Source organism: Embiotoca jacksoni, unplaced genomic scaffold (assembly GCF_022577435.1).
Source record: "Embiotoca jacksoni isolate LCO1_2020_lvr unplaced genomic scaffold, fEmbJac1.0.p SCAF_3, whole genome shotgun sequence".
Lineage (NCBI taxonomy): Eukaryota > Metazoa > Chordata > Actinopteri > Embiotocidae > Embiotoca > Embiotoca jacksoni.
Window position 1 is genome coordinate 13,402,817 of NW_027185381.1, and position 18,216 is coordinate 13,421,032.

Consider the following 18,216-nt stretch of genomic DNA (forward strand, 5'->3'; position numbering starts at 1 on the left):
CTTCATGCTGTCAGCATTACCGAAATTCCCATAAATGCAGCGACAAACACCCTCTCAGGCTTTATGACTTCAGTGCACTTGCCATGCCAGTGCATGTATTTGGTCTCTTTGAAGTGAAGTGTGTATAGAGAAGAATAAAGCAATAAATCTGAAAAAACTAAGAAAAAAGACAGCAAAGTAAAATAGAAATACCAGAATGTAGAAGTACTCATTCAAACATATACAAACATGAATATTCATTATCAAAATATACTTAAAACATGAAGTACTTCATATATTGGTCCTATTTAGAGGGAATTATTATCATATTCACATATTATCTCATCATTAGTATTGACGTATATATTAAATTATTAACTACAAATTCAATCTTGTTGCCGGTCAAAGTAAAACTAATTTTAACAATAAATGTAATAGCTCGTATTACTTTCAGATAAATGTACTGGAGTATAGAGTTTTTAAATATACAAACATTCAAATAAAGTACCAGTCCCCTTAAATTATATTTTAATACAGTAGCCTCTTGTAAACATAAACACACTATCATGGAGCTTGTATATATACTTTTATTTTAAACTAGTGAACAGCAGCCATTCAGGGTTTAGTTTTTGTGCTGTTGCTTCACTTGTCAGAAAACAAGCACGTCCCCTGTCATGTGTCTGTCCTCCTCTTCTGGCCTCTAACACAGGAAACACTCAGGTATATGGTTGCGACCAGGGGAGCCCGTGTCTATGATGCACCACATCATGGCCTCTCTAATGAGGCCTGACTCTTAATGACTCACAGCCCCCAACAAGAGACAGCACTGGGGCTTATCTCATTGGCACTCTGTGCTGCGTGGTTACACCTGTAACCTTTAGATCACTCCAAATTAGGTTGCTGCGGGAATCCTTCAGTAGTGATTACAAAACAGATTGAGTAGCTGGAAGAAATCTCATAAAAATTGTATATGAGCCCTTGAATTTAGAGGTGGGATAATAGGCTGATTGTGCAAAGACACGTTACACACTGAAGCCCACAGCTGATCAGACATTCTCTCATGCTGCTTCAGACAAGATTGCAATACCAAGTGGTGTTTCCGTTGACTAGTTTCGATTATGTAGATGTAAATGAGCACATGCGAGACGAAACCAAGCATTGTGATAAATAGAGCACTAGGATGAGCCTGGAGTCCATAGATGGGAGGTGAGCTAACTTGTGCTAGTCAGTCATGCCTGCTGAGCATCATTCATGGTAGAGTGCAGGAACTGGTCAGCCAGGGGACAGGGTGGTTAATTGCATTGCACTTTAATAAGTCACAGACTGAAGACACATGGCTTTAATCATGCAGATGTCTGTGCTGATAGGCAGTCCAGAGGACAAAGGTGACTCTGTCTCATCAATGTCAATAATTCTGCAAACAGCTGTCCAATGTTAACCATGGGTGTCCATGTCAAGATTCAGAAGTATTTATAATTACATACAGTACATCCTCCATACACCATACTCTGCCTCTTCTACTTTACACTTGTATCTCCATCATTTTCACCAAAGATGTTGCTATTTCAGCTGTTTGTCAGTGGGATCAGATGCAGCAGCACACCGACAGGGAGGGTTTCATATTCTCAGTAATCGAAGCGTTGACGAGCAGGAGAGAAATTCATTTAGGGTGAATAAGGTCTCTGAAGAACATTTTGTTTGGTGTGAAGTGAACACGTTTGAAGTCAAAACAGAAGCTGTTTTCATGTTTTCAGGGATTTCAGCAGATACAATGGGGAGGCACACATGAAAGCCCCGAGTGATGAGCGTCATATTGATCCAGTCTGTCTGTGGTATGCAGCGCTCTTTGAACACACATGCTGTATGCAGAATCAACAATGAACAGAGGACCTTGTGTAACATTATTAAAAGTGGATTTCGTTTGTCTTTTTAAAAAAAAAAAAAAAAAAAAAATTTAATGCTAAAATCTACGCTAAAAGAAATGGCGAGGATGTGTTCAAGCATGACAAAATATCAGGGAGTTCCTTGTTCTTGACATTCACATTTTTAAAAAGTCACTAAGCCTCTACTGACACATGCTGTTCTGCACTCATATATCTCACCGGAGGGAGATCGTGACGATCTAACAGGGCAGCGTTTGGCATTAAACGTGCACGGAGGGTTTGATTTCAAATCTAAATTAGCACCTACAGTTTGTGGCACCTTTGCCAGAAACTACAAAAAAGAAGAAAAAAAAAAAACTTGGCTTCTTGTGTGCACCACAATTTTGTCATGGTTTACAAATGAGGTCAGTGAATACACCATCAGATGATGAATGAGGATTGTGAAGGGTCCTACATTATGCTAATTGCTTAATTGCATCCCATATGAGTAAACTTCAAAATGAATAAAAACAAATATATATGTATGAAAAAAAAAAATCCCATCACTTAGAGCTTTTATTTTGTATCTAATGTTAATTGAGCATTTAGCTAAAAAGCTAATATTTTCTTCGCTTTAGTTTAAAGTGGGTCGCAATGCATGCAAATAGATAAATGAAAATAATATATCTGGTAATCCAAAGTTAATCTTATTCTCTTGATAAATCCGTGGTTGTTGTATTAATAGTAGGAGTGTAGTTTAATGCATTTGTTAGCTAGCTGAATAATGGTACCTCTGCTAATTTAAATTCTATTCTGATTACCAAACAGAGATCTCTAAATAGATATAATGAGTGTAATTCCTTTGACTACTGTCTCATTGTCCAGCTGGGCCTTCGAAACAGTTTATATGCAAAATAAATGTTGCATTATTTATTCAGCCGAGTACAAAACAGATGTTATTTTGTCGTGCTTGTGTTTACATCTAAATTCAGGATTCACAGCAAATGAAGGGCAGCAGAATCTCCAACCTGCCCTCTGACCTTCTGGAGGGATGTTAAGAGCAGTGTAGTGAGGGAGATGATAAATACATCAATGTTCTTTTTGTGACTGCATTATCATTGCAATAACCCTCATAGGCTTCGTTAATGAGAGCCGATAACGTGATCTTGTCACATTGTGGACAAGCCACTTGTAGTGTTTGAAGTGTGGACAGAGTTCACTGTATCAGCCCCTCTTGAGTTAATGTAGGCTTTTATTCCTGTGGGCAGCTTCGTTTGTCAGTGCATACCAGGTAGGAGGGAAACTGGAAAATAGAATGAGAACTGTGTGGTCGGATATGGAGGCTGCGCAGAGTAAACTGGCCTTTCAAGTGCAGCTTTTGTGAACTACATTCCTGTTGAGATTCTTGATCCCATAAGAAATTTATGAGTTTGCGTCCGTGTGTGAGCGACCCAGGAAGCGTGTGTCTTCTGTGTGTCATCATAAGCTCATTATTTTTCTTCTCGCCCACAGATCTGCGACCTGTCATCACCTCTTCCAGCGGGTGTGTGTGTCTGAGCACAGCGGTACTTCTGTCACTTTGTGCTTCCAGAGCCCCCACAGCAGCAACAAAAAACACCCGGGGACCACAGGCTGGAAGATTAGGTGAGCTTAAGGCCACGTGCCTCTGGCTATTAGATCTGTCACTGTCTCTTTTTTCCAAGAGATCCGTGGCACTTAATTTGCTTGCAGCCATCACTCTAACAACAAATAAAAGCCATTCATTCATTTAATCTCACCACATTTTCAGGATAATCAAAATTTTATCGCATATTAGTCTTGTGCCGCAGGCTTGTGTGACTGAGAACAGAGAGGTTTGAGAAATGTGACAATTTATGAAGTATTATACTTGTCCAGAGCCATTCAGAGACATGATAGAGGGTAGTGGTCTAATCAAAGAAAAAATAAAAGCTTTCGAGCCCATTAAGTGTCCCTTTAGCATTTAACAGGATTGTTTCAGAGAAGGGCCTGAATATGAAAACAGCTGTAGCCGGTAACATGTGTCTATCTTGATTAATCAGCCTGTTAAGGAAATGAACATGACTTTAACCTCTGCCTGTTGAGATGAACTGCTACTTAGAGGAAGTGGAAGTTTGATTGATTTTCTTTCACATGTGAGTGAACTACATGTGGCTATCAATGCAGAAGATTAGCTGAACATGTGAACGCCTGTTATTGGATACAGTGACTCAGAAATATTGAACACATCCCTGTAACACACAGAAGCACAGACAGCCTAATAAACACACTTTCATGTGTGTGCATTTTCTCTGCATATTGAGCCATACGAAGACACGCAGATTATTTCTTTGAATTTATTCTCTCGTGTTTGTTGTTTTTAATGCAATGTATGAGTTTGCTTTTCTCTGAAGGCCACATCACCATACAGGTCACCATACATACACTGAATTACTCTGCAGTTATGTTGCTGCAAATGGCATTCAGGCATTATCATATAACATATTTTGTGTGTCAGTCATACATGTCTTATCCTTGCATTTTTTTTTATCTTCTGTAAAGATTTGCTAAGGTAGCACATGTGGAGAATCCATCACTGTCATGTCCGATGATCATATACGCTCTTGCTCTGCCGATACGTCTAATGAAATAACCTGCAGGGCTAAACAAATCAACATTTCTGTCACTGTCACAGGGAGGTTTCATCTCTGTGTGCGTTCACTCAACACAGCTCGTGCCATTTTGAAGGTCTTAGTGAAGAAGACACACTCAGCAGCTGGCAGTGTTAAACATGCATGGATGTGGGTTTTGTTTAGCTTGAAAACTACTTCAAGGAATATTTTGGCATTTTAGGATATGCATTTATTTTCTTGCCTGTTAAGAGAAGATCATTTATCTGTATACCGTATAATGCAATATGGCTATCTTAGGTGAGTACAAAGACAGGACCCAGGGTGGCGCAGATAGCCTGGCTCAGTACAAAAATCCAACTATTATCACTTCAAATTTACCCTGCTATAACCAGATCCAAGTTCCCTTAGTGAATGAATGGGTCTGGCCTGGTTCCATTGAGGATTGTTTCCAGTCGTTGCATCCTAATGGGTGTAGATTTCAGGTTCATTTTGAAAGTATTGGAGCACCCTTCATAGTGGCAGAAAAAACCTAAATGCAAACAAGGTTTCCAGATTATACCTACAGCAAAGACAGAAGCTGTGACAAATAGTCAGGTAGAGCCATTTTCACCACAATAATCAAATGTTTGGTCATAAACTAGGTAGAAACAAATTTCTAAAATTTGTCTTTTGTTATTTTAAAACAGAGTGAAATCCACTAAATATGAAGCTCTTTTAAATAGTTCTGCACTCAGTTGCAGTTTTTTTTTAAATTCCTGCATGCTGGTGGCAACCGTGACCATTGGGTTGTCCGCCCATCCCATTCTCATGAACGAGTTATTTTAGGAACACCTTGAGGGAATTTTTAAAAATGTGGCGCAAATGTTTACCTGGACTCAAGAATTAACTGATGAGATTTTGGTGGTCAAAAGTCAAAGGTCACTGCGACCTCACATAACATTTCTTTCTATTACTCAAGAGTTCACATGCTAATTTTGACAAAATTTCACACAAATCTCCAAAAGGATAAAAAGATGAAGTGATGACATTTCATATTCAAAAAGGTTGAAGGTAAACTTCTCTGTGATGTCATAATGTTCTGCAGAAACACTTTTCTGACCACTTTCATGACCATATTTCACATTGGGTGAGATACTGAATTGTTTGCTCTAATTTTTGGTATCCACCTTGAAACAGTGGTGATTGTATAGATCTTCTGTGCTGTCGGGTTGACGATGTGTTTGAAACATCCACGTTTTAGAACTTGTACGAATTTTGCAGCAAAATCAATTTTTGAAGCATTTTCTACTGTCATGGCTAAAACGTTGTGTTCTATCAGAATCCACTTTATTGGCTTCACTACAAGTCTTCACTACATATATGAGTCTGGACAGACATGGATGTAAACTGCAGCTTGACTGGTTGGCATGTGTGGAGCACAGAAAGGAAGTGATGCTACTTTTTTGTTCAGACTAAACCAAAAAGACATGACAAGCCAATTGTTGGCTTCGAGGCGGTTTTCTTATCTTTGGATAGAGTCAGGCTGTATTCCCCTGTTTTAGCTGTCTTTATGCTAAGCTAAGCTCATTACTTCTGGCTTCATTTTTAGTGTACAACCATGAGAGTGGAATTGATCTTCCTTTCCAACTCTCAGAAAGCAAACAAGCATATTTCCCATAATGTCAAACTTTCCCTCTTAACGTTATGAAATTATCAGACATGCACCTTCCACAGGATAAATACTATCTTATTAGACAGTCCAATATGAGAACTGATCTATCCCAAACTTTCTGTCTTTCTTCCCTGTTAATCTCTCAGAGTGAAGGATGGGTTCATCAGTTGCCCTGCTGGTCCTGCTCCTTGTTCTAGGCTTCACCACTAGTGCGTTGAGCCTCAACCCTGATGACCCCAATGTCTGCAGCCACTGGGAGAGGTGAGCTCTTGTGTTTACCACAGTAAAACATAAAACTTTAGTTTGTAGTAATTTGACACTGCTGACTCCCAGGACTGATGCTGTCAATCATGAAACTTCTTAAGTGTATCTGCTCTTAACCAAAGTTCCAGATCTATTGTGAAAGTCCATACAGCAGAATCGATCTCACACAGCTCAGTCGCCAAGCTCTGAGAGATGGGAGGAGTTGCAGCTTCAAATGAAATATGGAGGCAGATTGATCAGTGTAATCTCATCCCAATCAATCACGACAGCCATAGAGCTTGAATAATTATTAGCTGTGCTGGGCAGTGTCACTTATGAGAAATAAGCAGGAATAATTTCTGTCCTCGATGCTGAGGGGAGGAAAGAAAGCTGTGAAGATATATTATCTGGATTATTGCCTGACCAAGGTGAGGGTACTTAGGAAACGTGGTTCCACCTTGTTGGCAATCGAAATGAATTACTTAAGTGGGCCGTGTTCATGACTATGAGGCCCTCCGATATCTCCAGGCTACTGTGGCTGCATAGATCATGGACATCTACTTTCTTTGCATATCAAAAGTTATTGTAATACTTTTATTGGGACTGCATCCATTGACAGGCGCTGAGTGCAAACATCTCCAAGGAGCATGGAAAACTTAGACCTTCACTATGAGTGCAGCAGTTCTTTCAGTGGAGGAAAACGTATTCAGACCCTTTACTTAAGTTAAAGTACGAATACAACAATATAGAAATACTCTATTACAAGTAGAAGTACTAGTTTAAAAATGTTTGTGAAGTAAAAGTACAGAAGTATGATAACAAAGTTTACTTTAAGTAAAATCAAATGCTATAATATTGTTATATTATTAGATTCTTAATACGGCTGAATAAGTAACATTTCCCTGTCGAAGCTGGTCGTACTAATTTAAACTACTTCATATACAGTGAAACAGTTTAGTCTGGGGATTTCCAACATAGAGTTCAGGCCACTTTATAGGGTAAATAATACAGTTTGAGATGATAAATTTGGTAGTAAGGAAGAAAAAACTAAGTTCTGCTACACAAATGAAATGTTTTTAACTTTCCTCTTATATTTATTTGTGAAATATTGGGTACTTTTACTTTTTTGTGCCCCAAACTGTTATTTAAATGAAACCCTCTGAGAAGTTTAAAGGGGAAGTATCTCTTTGGTAGAACTGCTAAAAACTCTTTGACCTCTGAGACTTGACAAGGAGCGCCAACTAAAGGCTGCTTTCTTTGTCACAGTGGTTAAAAGCTAAAAAGGCTGGGCACTATTGGATTGGTATTTAATGACCTTGTCAGGTTTTTGTTTGAATGTAAATTCAAAAACTAAGAACCTAGGAAGAATGAGAGAAGTCAGTTAAGTGTAGCGGAGTAATAAGCATTTTATGTTTCCCTTTGAGATCTCGTGGATCTGAAGTATGAAGTTGTAGAAATAGTCAAGCAAAGTAAAATTATCTTCATAATTTCACAGTACAGTCCTTCTTTCTATCACTAGTGTCTTCACCTGTTTTTCTTTCAGCTATGCTGTGACTGTCCAGGAGTCTTACGCTCACCCATTTGACCAGATCTATTACACCAGATGCACAGACATCCTTAACTGGTTTAAATGCACAAGGCACAGGTAAGTTTGGAAGCCTCACTATTTGTACACATATTTGTTTTTCTGTCCCCCAAAATCTTAGCCAAGTCTATAAAGGCCACAATTAATGTCCCTTTTGATGTGGCTGACGGAGATGTGGTCAGAGCCAGGATGCCTTTGACTGTCATTGTGTTGTTTTAAAGATGTTGTTATGTTTTAATTACTCCATTGAGTTTACAGTGGGTATCCAACTAAAAAGGTACACAGAGTCACTTTGATGCTTTAAATTCTTTTTCCTCTTTGTAGTTTATAAAACCGCCAATAACAACAGAAGATGAAGTTACCTGCTATATGTTTTCCTGCCCTTCAGAAAGGGTCAGTCTGTACATGTAGCTGTCTCTCTCTGTGTCTTCTTTTCCAGGATCAGCTATAAGACGGCTTACCGGCGGGGAGTGAGGACCATGTATAGGCGCCGCTCGCAGTGTTGCCCTGGTTACTTTGAGAGTGGAGACTTGTGTGTTCGTGAGTATCCTTTTTTAAAAAAACCAAAAAAAACATGCTTTGTCCTCGCTGATGACATTTCAGGTTATACCTGCCAGACATTTTGAGAAAAGGAGTAAATATTAGGATTGATCGGAACTGTGGGTGGCTTGCAGATAAAGCCGCAGCTCCCCAACAGTCTGCCACTGCCACTGCCCCTTCCCCACCCACCCCACCTCAGTCGCCCCTACTCCAGTCCATTCCTCTATATCATCAACACCCAATAACTCTCCACCACCTGCCTTCTCTGTTTGCAATGCTGCCATCTATGTGAATTTATTCAGTTTAAGATGATTGAGCATGATTAACAAGATGGCCCCAACTTTACACCATCGCCTGCTTCCTGCTTTACTCTTCCAGCAAGAGTAATTTAATTGAAGTTGTATAACAATGAGAAAAATTAATGACCCAAGAGTGTGCTGGTTACAGACTGAGGCAGTATAGCACCCACCATAAAACCCCAATAGAGTTCCATAACTTAAAAGGAGCAGAAACCTTGAAAATTGAACTGTAGCAATATGCTGATAACAATCCTTCACACTGTCATTTTTACAGCTTCATTAATGGTAATTGATTTATATTTTTACTCACACATCAAGGTGAATATTTTTGCATGTCTGTCAAATAAAGACAGGACATATAGCTTCTGAGGGTTATGTTTTTGATATTCTCGCCTTACCTAATGTTTAATTCTCTTTAAATAAGATGAGAATTGTACTTTAATGCTTTCCTACATCTTTTGAAACATGACTGCAGCCATGAGGGTTTGCTCTTTGACCACTGCTGAGCTTGTCCTTGTCTAGGCTTTACTTGCCTCAGGGTAGCAGATCCCCAGGAAGCCAGCCAGCAAAGAATAAGAGCCGGTGTGATTATATGGGGGTTTTGAGGAGTGAGGTGACTGATCAATAATGTATTCATTAACCATTTAACTGACAGTAGAGGCATTTGTTATTTAATAGTCTTTTCAAGGCGTTAACCAGGTGAGTTCCCAAACTGTGGGCATGCATCTCGACTTTCACCACCTCTAATATATTTCTTTTTCATGTTATATCTGAGAGTGAAAACAGCTGCCCTCCTCTGTAACCTGGCCTCTTTCAGGTGAAGTGGGGAGACCGAGTTGATAGGGGCTGAGAGGGCAGCCTCTGCTTTCTGCTGCCTTTGCAAACTGTTCCTTTTTAATCCTTGCACTCTCACTACCAGGATTAAGAGATTTGTACTCCCCGAGCTGTTTTGCATGCAGTGACAAAAGGGGGCATTATAGAGTAAATCGACCCAAAATTAACTCAAGTCGTCTTTTTCAGGACATTTCGTTGTTTACTCAATGTAAAATATCCCTCCCATCCCCCTCTTGTGTGTTATTATTTTAGAGTGGCTTTCTCCATAAAGTCTGTTTCATTAAAAGTCAGAAAAGTTTCAAGAGCGTTTGTCTTTTAATCCTGTCTGCTTTCTTTCCTTTTTTTTTGTTTTTATGTTTTTGTCACATGGCACCACATCAGCACTCACATTAGCTCCAATGAGAGGCAGCTAAATGAATCTGGGGATGTGGAGACCTGGAATGAACCGAAATTATCACACAAACACACAACATAGAGAACACTGCCACTGAATCAGCAACATTATCTTAAAGGATGTTTTTTTTCTCTTTTTCTGTTAGTTTGCTTTATTCCATCTTTTGGAAGTGATTGTTAAATTTTCTCAAGGCGCTCTACGATAAGTTGATGGGCTTCTCTTTAATTAATGTTTCAAGTTTCCAACTTGAGGTCTTTATTATATCTGTGACCTTTGATCTGTTGTAAGTCATTACCTTAATATGTAACTAGTAGAGGATGTGAGGAACTCATTTCCCGCTCGCTAATGACAACAGCTCATAATATCTTCAGAGGCTGACAGGCTCTGCAGGGCTATGAGTCCCTCTTTTTACACAGCATTTGGGCCAGATGACTCCTGCATGACTCTTGCCCATCCAGTGCTGCAATATAATTTTAAAATTACTTTGGCTGCAGAATTAGTTGGGATTTGATAAGTTTCACATTTACGTTTTGATGATAGGAATGATGATGAGATTTTTCTACAGAAAAGGGGGTCCGGCGCCTTTGATTTCTTTTTCATTTTGGCTTTGTTGCGTCTTTTTTAATGCTTCAAAGACACATTTTTAAAATAAATCATCTCTGTGCTAGATAGAAGCTCGTAGACGAAGCTTTGCAGGAATTGTTTGATATGTTCTGTAGGCCTCAGATCGATTTAACCTCAAGCTACTTACATCACGATGTAGCACGTTTTTTTTTTTCATTCTTTCACTACAAACTACTACAAAAATCATAAAAAAAACAACTGTACTGGTCTCTTACTCCCTGACTGCAGCAAAGCTCTCCAAAAAAAGGCAGAGACTATTTTATCAGACATTTTAAAAGACTGTAGTGACTGGGCAAAAATATTAAATTTATTAACACTGCATGACAATCACCAATTAGCTCCATTGTTCCCCAGTCTGATAACACCTTTGCATAATGAGTTAGATTAGCCTTTTATCTAGATGAAAGACTCAATTTTCCAACAGATTCCTTAGACATGAGTTAGGCAGAGGGATTCATGAATTTCAATTAAAATGAAAGACCTACCTCCTACTTTATTATGCCATCCCTTCAGTATACCGGTTCAGATCTCAGGAGAAGGGTGCGCTTTATCCTTTCTCTCATATTCAAAACTTAATTTCCATATTTCATTTTTTCTAAAGGATGTGACACATTTGCATTTCCCTGTTCTTGCTGATCAGAATTTGCTGATTGAAACTAAACGAAATCAACTCATCATGGTGACATTGAATTCGTCTCCTCTTCTCTTTGAATACTCTGCATACTGCGGACTCATTGATTACAGGTAGTCGATCTCACTACCTTCGTCAGCACAAATGTTGGAGCTCTTCCCCCTTTTCGTTTTGCTGGCTTCCTGTAATTAGACAGTTTTCTGCCAGAGCACTGTTGCTCAGAAATCTGCCCCGAATTATCTTTCAATCTCTGGTTTACCATTTTTGCCGTGGGAGCATTTCTGCGATTAGCACTGGCTTGTGGGTGTTTGGGATTCACTCCTCCTTTTGCTCTCCTACTGCATCTCTCCCGCTGGTGGTGGATCCTAATCGAAGCCTGATTGAGTGATAATCTATAATGGCGCTGTTCAGGCCTGCAGCCAGCCCCTGCTGACCTCGCTGCCTGCAGGACGGGTGTCATATTGTGGCAATATCACCCCAGGACACGGATTCTGTCCTACTGCCCTTTTTTCACGTTTAACCAAGTCACAAAACAAAAAGTAAATAACAAAAGAAGCAGAACTTGGATGAAGTGTTAGATGAGGTCTGATCAGTTAAGAGGACGGACTGTCTGCTCTGCTGCCCTTGGATTGTGTATCATCCCTCCACAGGCCATGTTAGTGGACTGCTGATTCCCAGCAAGCGGGGTTTCTCTCTCCTCAGATGGGCCTGACTGTCTCCTTCCTCAGATAAGAGTCTGCCTGTCTTAACCCTGCTTGTCAGGTGACCTTGAATGCCATGTTCATGCTAAGTATCTATTTTTGTGATACTTTCCCCTCTTGGTTTGAAACACTTTTGCAACAAAAACCGCCATGTAGGTCACTTTATTCCACAGCTCAGAAAAAACTTCCAACTCTTGTGAAAACACTCCTAGGAATACTAATGCCGACCCAATCAATCGGGTGCTGTGTTGCTCAATATGAATGATCAAGAAAACTGCACACTTAGTAGACACTGCAGTGCCCGGACCTGCTACATTAAAGCATCACTATATGACAAAGCACTGGCTGATCAAATTAGAGGGGATTTACAACTTGTTCCTTCATGGCTCAGCCTGCTGATAACGACTCATTGTAGAAAGTAAAGCCATGTGATAAACCAAGATGTTGACCAAGGATTCAGTCTCTTGAGAAATCATCTAGCTCAGTGTCAAGTAGCTGAGATGGATGTTGAATATGAGTGCCATAGCTGAGATTTAGTCCCTTGATGGTATTAGGAAGATATTGAGAGTTCAATTTTATGGGCCATTTTCTCTCAGCTGTTATCTTGCTGGTTTTCATTATGCTGTTTATTGGTGGTTTAATGATGTTTTACACTCTGCTTGTGTGTGTGTGTGTATACGAGTGTTAACTCAATTATAAACTGCACTGATGAGGGAATGTCTCTGTGTGTCTCAGCTCTGTGTACAGAGGAGTGTGTCCATGGTCGCTGCGTGTCTCCTGATACATGCCAGTGCGAGCCCGGATGGGGAGGACTGGACTGCTCCAGTGGTAAGTGCACTTTACTTCTAAACCTACAATTAGCCACTTAGACTCATTTAATTATAAATGGCTCTCACAGCCAGTTAGTCCATAAGACCTTGCTGTGAATCTGTTTTGCCTCGATGTCCGTCTATCTCAAAGCTGCTTAGCTTTGTATCCTCTCTTCTTAGCAAACACAGCCAATGGAACAGGTAAGTCACAATGAATTCATTTTCATTTGCTGGAAGTGGAAGTGATTTGCTTGATGAATATAGTGGATGGATGGATGGTTGCACCCCCCCTGTGTCTACCAAACTTTCTGCTATGGTCTTAATCATGATTAGACTGGTGCCTATGACTTGTTCAGTGGAATGATGGATGAGTGCCAGGCTGAAACAAAGCGTTGTACTGGCCTTTCTGTTTACTGGGGGTTACCGTGGCTCCCGCAGCTGAATGGGAGGGTGGAGTCCAGCATATCCATCCTGCAATCACCTAAATGCTGGAGCGTCACTGAGGCCAGACAGGAGGAAAGAATCTATTTCCACTGTTGTGAAATTTATGTCTGCCGAGAGATGTGCATACAGGAGGCTCATTCCTAGGTCAGGACAGAGATAGCAATACCTATGACCCAGTCACCATTTTCTGCGTCAACATTTCTGACCTCTAATTCTTAACTCCAACTGTTTACCCCCAGTAGCATTTAACTCGTATTGCCTGTTACATATCTACGAATGAGTAATGGCAGCTAAAATCATATCAGTTGTGTTACTGTATAGATCTATGAGTTTTCATTAGCAAGAGAGCCATTCCCTGATTAGCAACTGTGTGTAAATCAGCTGCTCTCGCTTGCAACTCCAGCCTATTGGAGGTGGATTCATGGGCATAAATGACAAGTTTGAGCTGTTTGTGGCTGCTCACTCCTACAGGCTGGTGAGGGTCTAGCAGGGAGGATGTGAGGTTCAGGGCCCTCGGGGAGTCTTGTCCCACTCTTGGTTGGTTAGGAGTGCAGCCATGTGTGCCTTTCAGCCTGCAGGTGCTTGGCTAATCCACCTTGTTAAAACAGACTTGATGATTGAGACAGAGGCATTATTCATAACTTTAGATTTCCATACCAGGCATGGTTCCAGGCTTTTTCATTTACGAGCTTTCATCTGTAGAAATGAGGAATGCGTGCCAATTTTTAAATTAAATCTGCCCTCTTTTTTCTTCATGTAAATGGTTCAGCATGCTTTTTTTTTGTCTTTCACTGTAAATTTTACTTTCACCCATCACAGATAGGTGATTCGGTTTGGTAAAAGTCTCACTGTAAGTGGATGCCACCGTCATATTATGGTTCATTTGGACTGAAAAGCACACATTAACACATGATCAGTTCCAACACAATCAATGCCATGGTTTATTTGCTGTTTATTTTACCTCTATTGTGTTTGAGTTGAGGTATTTGTATTCGCATAAAAGCCAATTCCCTGGTGCGATAGCTGGTGAGAGAGCAGAATGAGCTGGGCACGTGACAAAGGATGTGTGAATGTGATAAAAAAGTGTGTCGCCCAGGCTTGGAGATGAAGAGCTGCCGTGGGATGCTGTGCGGCCTAAAGCTGAAGTGACAGCCTTTCAGCCAGTGATCTGGAGCCGGATCAAAGGCTTGGACCTTCTTTCTGGAGCAGCACCCACCAGGAAGCAGTTTTGTATATGGGTCAGGTGGTGAACAGAAAGAGTTTGACTGTTTGTAGCCAGAGAAGAGAAGGAGATAAGGTGGGAGTGATTCAGTTAACGGTGTTGGGAGCGGTGGTGGAGGCTGGAGAAAGATATCGCATGTATTTTTCACCTGCTGGTGTCCACCTGCTGTAGCCAGAAAACATTTCATCTGTGTCTTCGGTCTGAAGCAACAGTCCCACTGAGACCAGACCTGCCCTCTGACCTGCTTGGAGTCCTCGGGTGTCTCACCCTCATCTCAAGGACACACCGGTAGATGTGGACCACATACGAAACAGTTAAACAGGATGTTTGCTGTTGACTGCTGTTTGCAGATGCTGTCTTGTTCTACATCCATCACATGTGGATTTGGAGCTTTCTAAGTAGAGGTTTTCCCAAAAGAGTGATGAATGATTAATTGTTGCTGTGATTGCTCTTATGCTTGTGTATTGTGTTTGTGGAACGTGGTTTTGAACATGTTTTTCTAGTTCTATGTCATGAATCGATTGTTTATTTTTTAATTTAACAGTTCAGGGCATTAAAAGAGTGCCCTGCGCCTGTTCATGTTTGTTTTGTCCTTGAGTTTTTTTCTCGGTTGTGCTTGTTTTTTTTTTTCCATTGCTTTGCCTTCTCCTCTTTTTATGTTGAAATGCACTCTGTTTGTCCTCTCTGTGCCACTGTGTATACTTTGTTTTGTCACCAGGGTGTGTCTCAGCAGCGTTCTCAAACGGATTTTTACCATGTAAATAAAAAAATGGATGAAAAAAATACAAGGCTCAATAAAAAAAAAGGGACAGCAGCAATTTTTGCAAAGGCAATTCAGATAGATGGAGCTCTGCATGTCTTTAGTCATTTTAGTCTCCTGATGTATAGTATTAGGTTTTAGACTTAGACTTGGACTTTATTAATCCCACAGTGGGGAAATTTTGTAAGTGGGTTTTGAGAATGTAAACATATTATTGGTAGTGGTTTGCAGTATTTGTAGTATATGGTGGTGTAAAAAGAGCTGCACAGTATGAGATGAAATGCCCAAATCAAATCTTTGTAGAATATTATCACTTTATTGAATGAAATCTCAGCATCTTATGAGTTTCTTGGGTTTGGTCCGTTTTCCTTCATCGCTGTGTTCTTTTCAGCACTTAAGTTTTAATCCGTCTTGAAGAGTCTGTCACGCAGGGTCACTATAGGCTACATTAATAAGCGCTTTCAAATAAAGAGGACGATAAAGATAGATGTTGTATGCATAAGGTATATTTAACTATAACTGCAATCACTTGTAAAATATTAGGTGCAATGAAGCACTATCATTGATTTCATGTGCTTCAGTTGGATAATGATATGTTCCCAGTGGTCAGGGAGAAATGTGCATAAATATGGAGCTTTTAGTGTTTCCTCTCTCTTCCTTCTTGCAGTTTTCTTTCTCCTACTGTGGTGGAAATGTGCGCTCACTTATGCAGAGATTCTAAAAATCAATGCTACAAAGATAAGTATCTGAAAAGTCCAAGGAGTAGTTTAGCTTTGTTAGCCACAAAGCATCCTTTGTGTTCTAAGAAGAAATCTATCACACTTAATAGCCAAATCTAATGTGGTTGTTCAGCCATGGTCCATGAGGTAACATATTCCTCCCACATGTATTAAAATGGTAAAGCAGCTGTTACTGTGGGTGCTGTGCACATGGTTAATTGATGAATGTGGCCTATGAATGCTTTTTTTTTTTGTATTGCACATTGCACAATATGAGATGTTTCATACTACTTATTTTATGTTAATTAGCCACTAAAACAGGAAGATTATTCATGTTTAAGGTTTTAAATCAGTGATTTTTCCTATTTAGTTTAAGAATTCGGGATTTTGATCACAACAGCTTGGGTCAAACAGAAATGTCAGATAATTTTAGCTTCATTAGATAATTTCTCTGCAGATGACACTGCTCCAACCAGTGCCGATGCAATGTGAAAAAGTAACCAGACTGACTCTGCGCTGCTAAACATTTTGTTTTGAAAAACACTCTTGTGAGGACGCCCTCTGGCACATGTCGACAGTATTTACACATTATTCTCAGAATATTCTGAGCCATCTGGTTCTCCTCCAATCCCACAGCAGCAGGACACTGACATGAATCGCTGTCAAAGACCAAGAGAATGAATTACATTGAACATGACAGGGACGCACGCAGATTTACTCTCGCTCGTCACATCACTCCAAATGTCACTTTACTTTCAGAAGTTCTCTCTTCATTCGTCTTATTCAGAATTCAGCATTTGAGGGCGCATGTGTGTGTTTGTGCCTTTCAACTTCTACATCAGTGCAACAAGTTACTTTTCTTTGAGATAATGGCCCCACATCAACCCGTCTCCCTCCTCTCCTGCCCCCCAAAAAAGATGGTAAAGTGAAATTACATCTCCTCATCAAGTTTTAAGAAAGAAGTCTATATTGATTGAATTCCTCATTTCACAAGCATGTAAAGAGACATTTTGGGAGAACTATAAATATTCTGTATGAATCATTTTGAGGAGGTTCCTTGCTGCTTGTAACAGTCGATGCCAAACTGCCTCATTCATTCTGAAAGATCAAAGTGCCTGTGCAACGGTATTTCTCGGGGGGGACAGAAGATGGACCGATCTATAGTGCCTCATGCCTCTGTGCATGTGTGTGTGTTTTTGTGTGTGTGTGTGTCAATGAAGCTGAGCCCTACTGCGCTGACCAAGCTTTGTTTTTGCATACTGCACTGGGTTCCCCAGGAGCTTTGCAGCCAGTTTATGTACTGCCAAGTATGTGACAGTGTTACTGACTCCATATTGCACTGATGAACAGGTATCTGCTGCACCAGCTTTTCTCTATGTATATAAATAAAAACAAAGTCATACCCACTGTTACAATTAAAAAGCTAAAGATACACAGTGGAGTTTTCCACCACTAGTAACACTATGGAGCAATATTTCGACTGTGTGTCTGGGTCCACACTTTGTTTGTATCCTATATGAATGTGAACACATCCAGCTGCAGGTTTTAAGTTGTTCATGCCATCGAATGACAGTTGGTGGCAGTAACGAGCCAAGAAATGTAAAAAAATGTGTCAGCAAGAAGACAGCAAGTCATTAAATGTGGATGCAAACAATGCATTGATTATAATAATGTAAGAATCAGTTTGGTAAAAGTTTCATCAGGGAGTAAATCCTTTTGACACATTATGGGATGTCGCAGTGTTGCTGTTGAATGGACTGCACTATGGATGTTTACTAGTAGATCTTTACTTTGACTAGTCATCCACTAATTGTCGCTAAGAACAAAGGAAGGACTTGACACACTTTCTTTGTGGTTAGAGTTGGCTGTGTGCAGTTTAAAAACGGCTGTTTGTTGTTTCACAGCAGAGCAGATAGAACCATGTGGATGTCACTGCTCAGGCTCTGACAGAGAAGTTTCAGGATGTGGCTCGGACAGCATGCCTCTCAGATCTTTCCCTGCATGTCTCAAAGTGACTCGTGTGACTTATGTGAGCTGTAAATCGCTGTGCCAAGACTTCAGCTGACTGATATTGAGTCCATCAAATGAATTGTGGCACACACACACTGTGGCTGACAGCATTCTTTACTACCGACCACACACACACACACACACACACACACACACACACACACACACACACACACACACACACGCAAATGATGATTATTTATTAAATATAAAAATATTCTCACCGAACATGACAACTACAATCTTTTGAAGAGCTTTTGCATGGCTTTCATGCATCAG

The 18,216-nt window shown here is 40.2% G+C and overlaps 1 protein-coding gene across 8 annotated transcripts in view; it reads left to right on the forward strand.

Annotated features, from left to right (window-relative positions):
• megf11 (multiple EGF-like-domains 11) overlaps positions 1 to 18,216 on the forward strand; it is a 70,281-nt gene that overhangs the window by 11,073 nt on the left and 40,992 nt on the right. For 5 of the 8 annotated variants that reach the window (XM_069162174.1, XM_069162180.1, XM_069162175.1 and 2 more), the window contains exons 2-7: positions 3,354 to 3,485; positions 6,269 to 6,383; positions 7,909 to 8,010; positions 8,390 to 8,490; positions 12,709 to 12,801; positions 12,963 to 12,983. In XM_069162174.1, the coding sequence (XP_069018275.1) occupies positions 6,277 to 6,383; positions 7,909 to 8,010; positions 8,390 to 8,490; positions 12,709 to 12,801; positions 12,963 to 12,983 (424 nt within the window). In that variant the 5' untranslated portion in view covers positions 3,354 to 3,485; positions 6,269 to 6,276. The remainder of the gene's footprint in view (positions 1 to 3,353; positions 3,486 to 6,268; positions 6,384 to 7,908; positions 8,011 to 8,389; positions 8,491 to 12,708; positions 12,802 to 12,962; positions 12,984 to 18,216) is intronic. The other 3 variants (XM_069162176.1, XM_069162177.1, XM_069162179.1) reach the window with 1 other exon arrangement.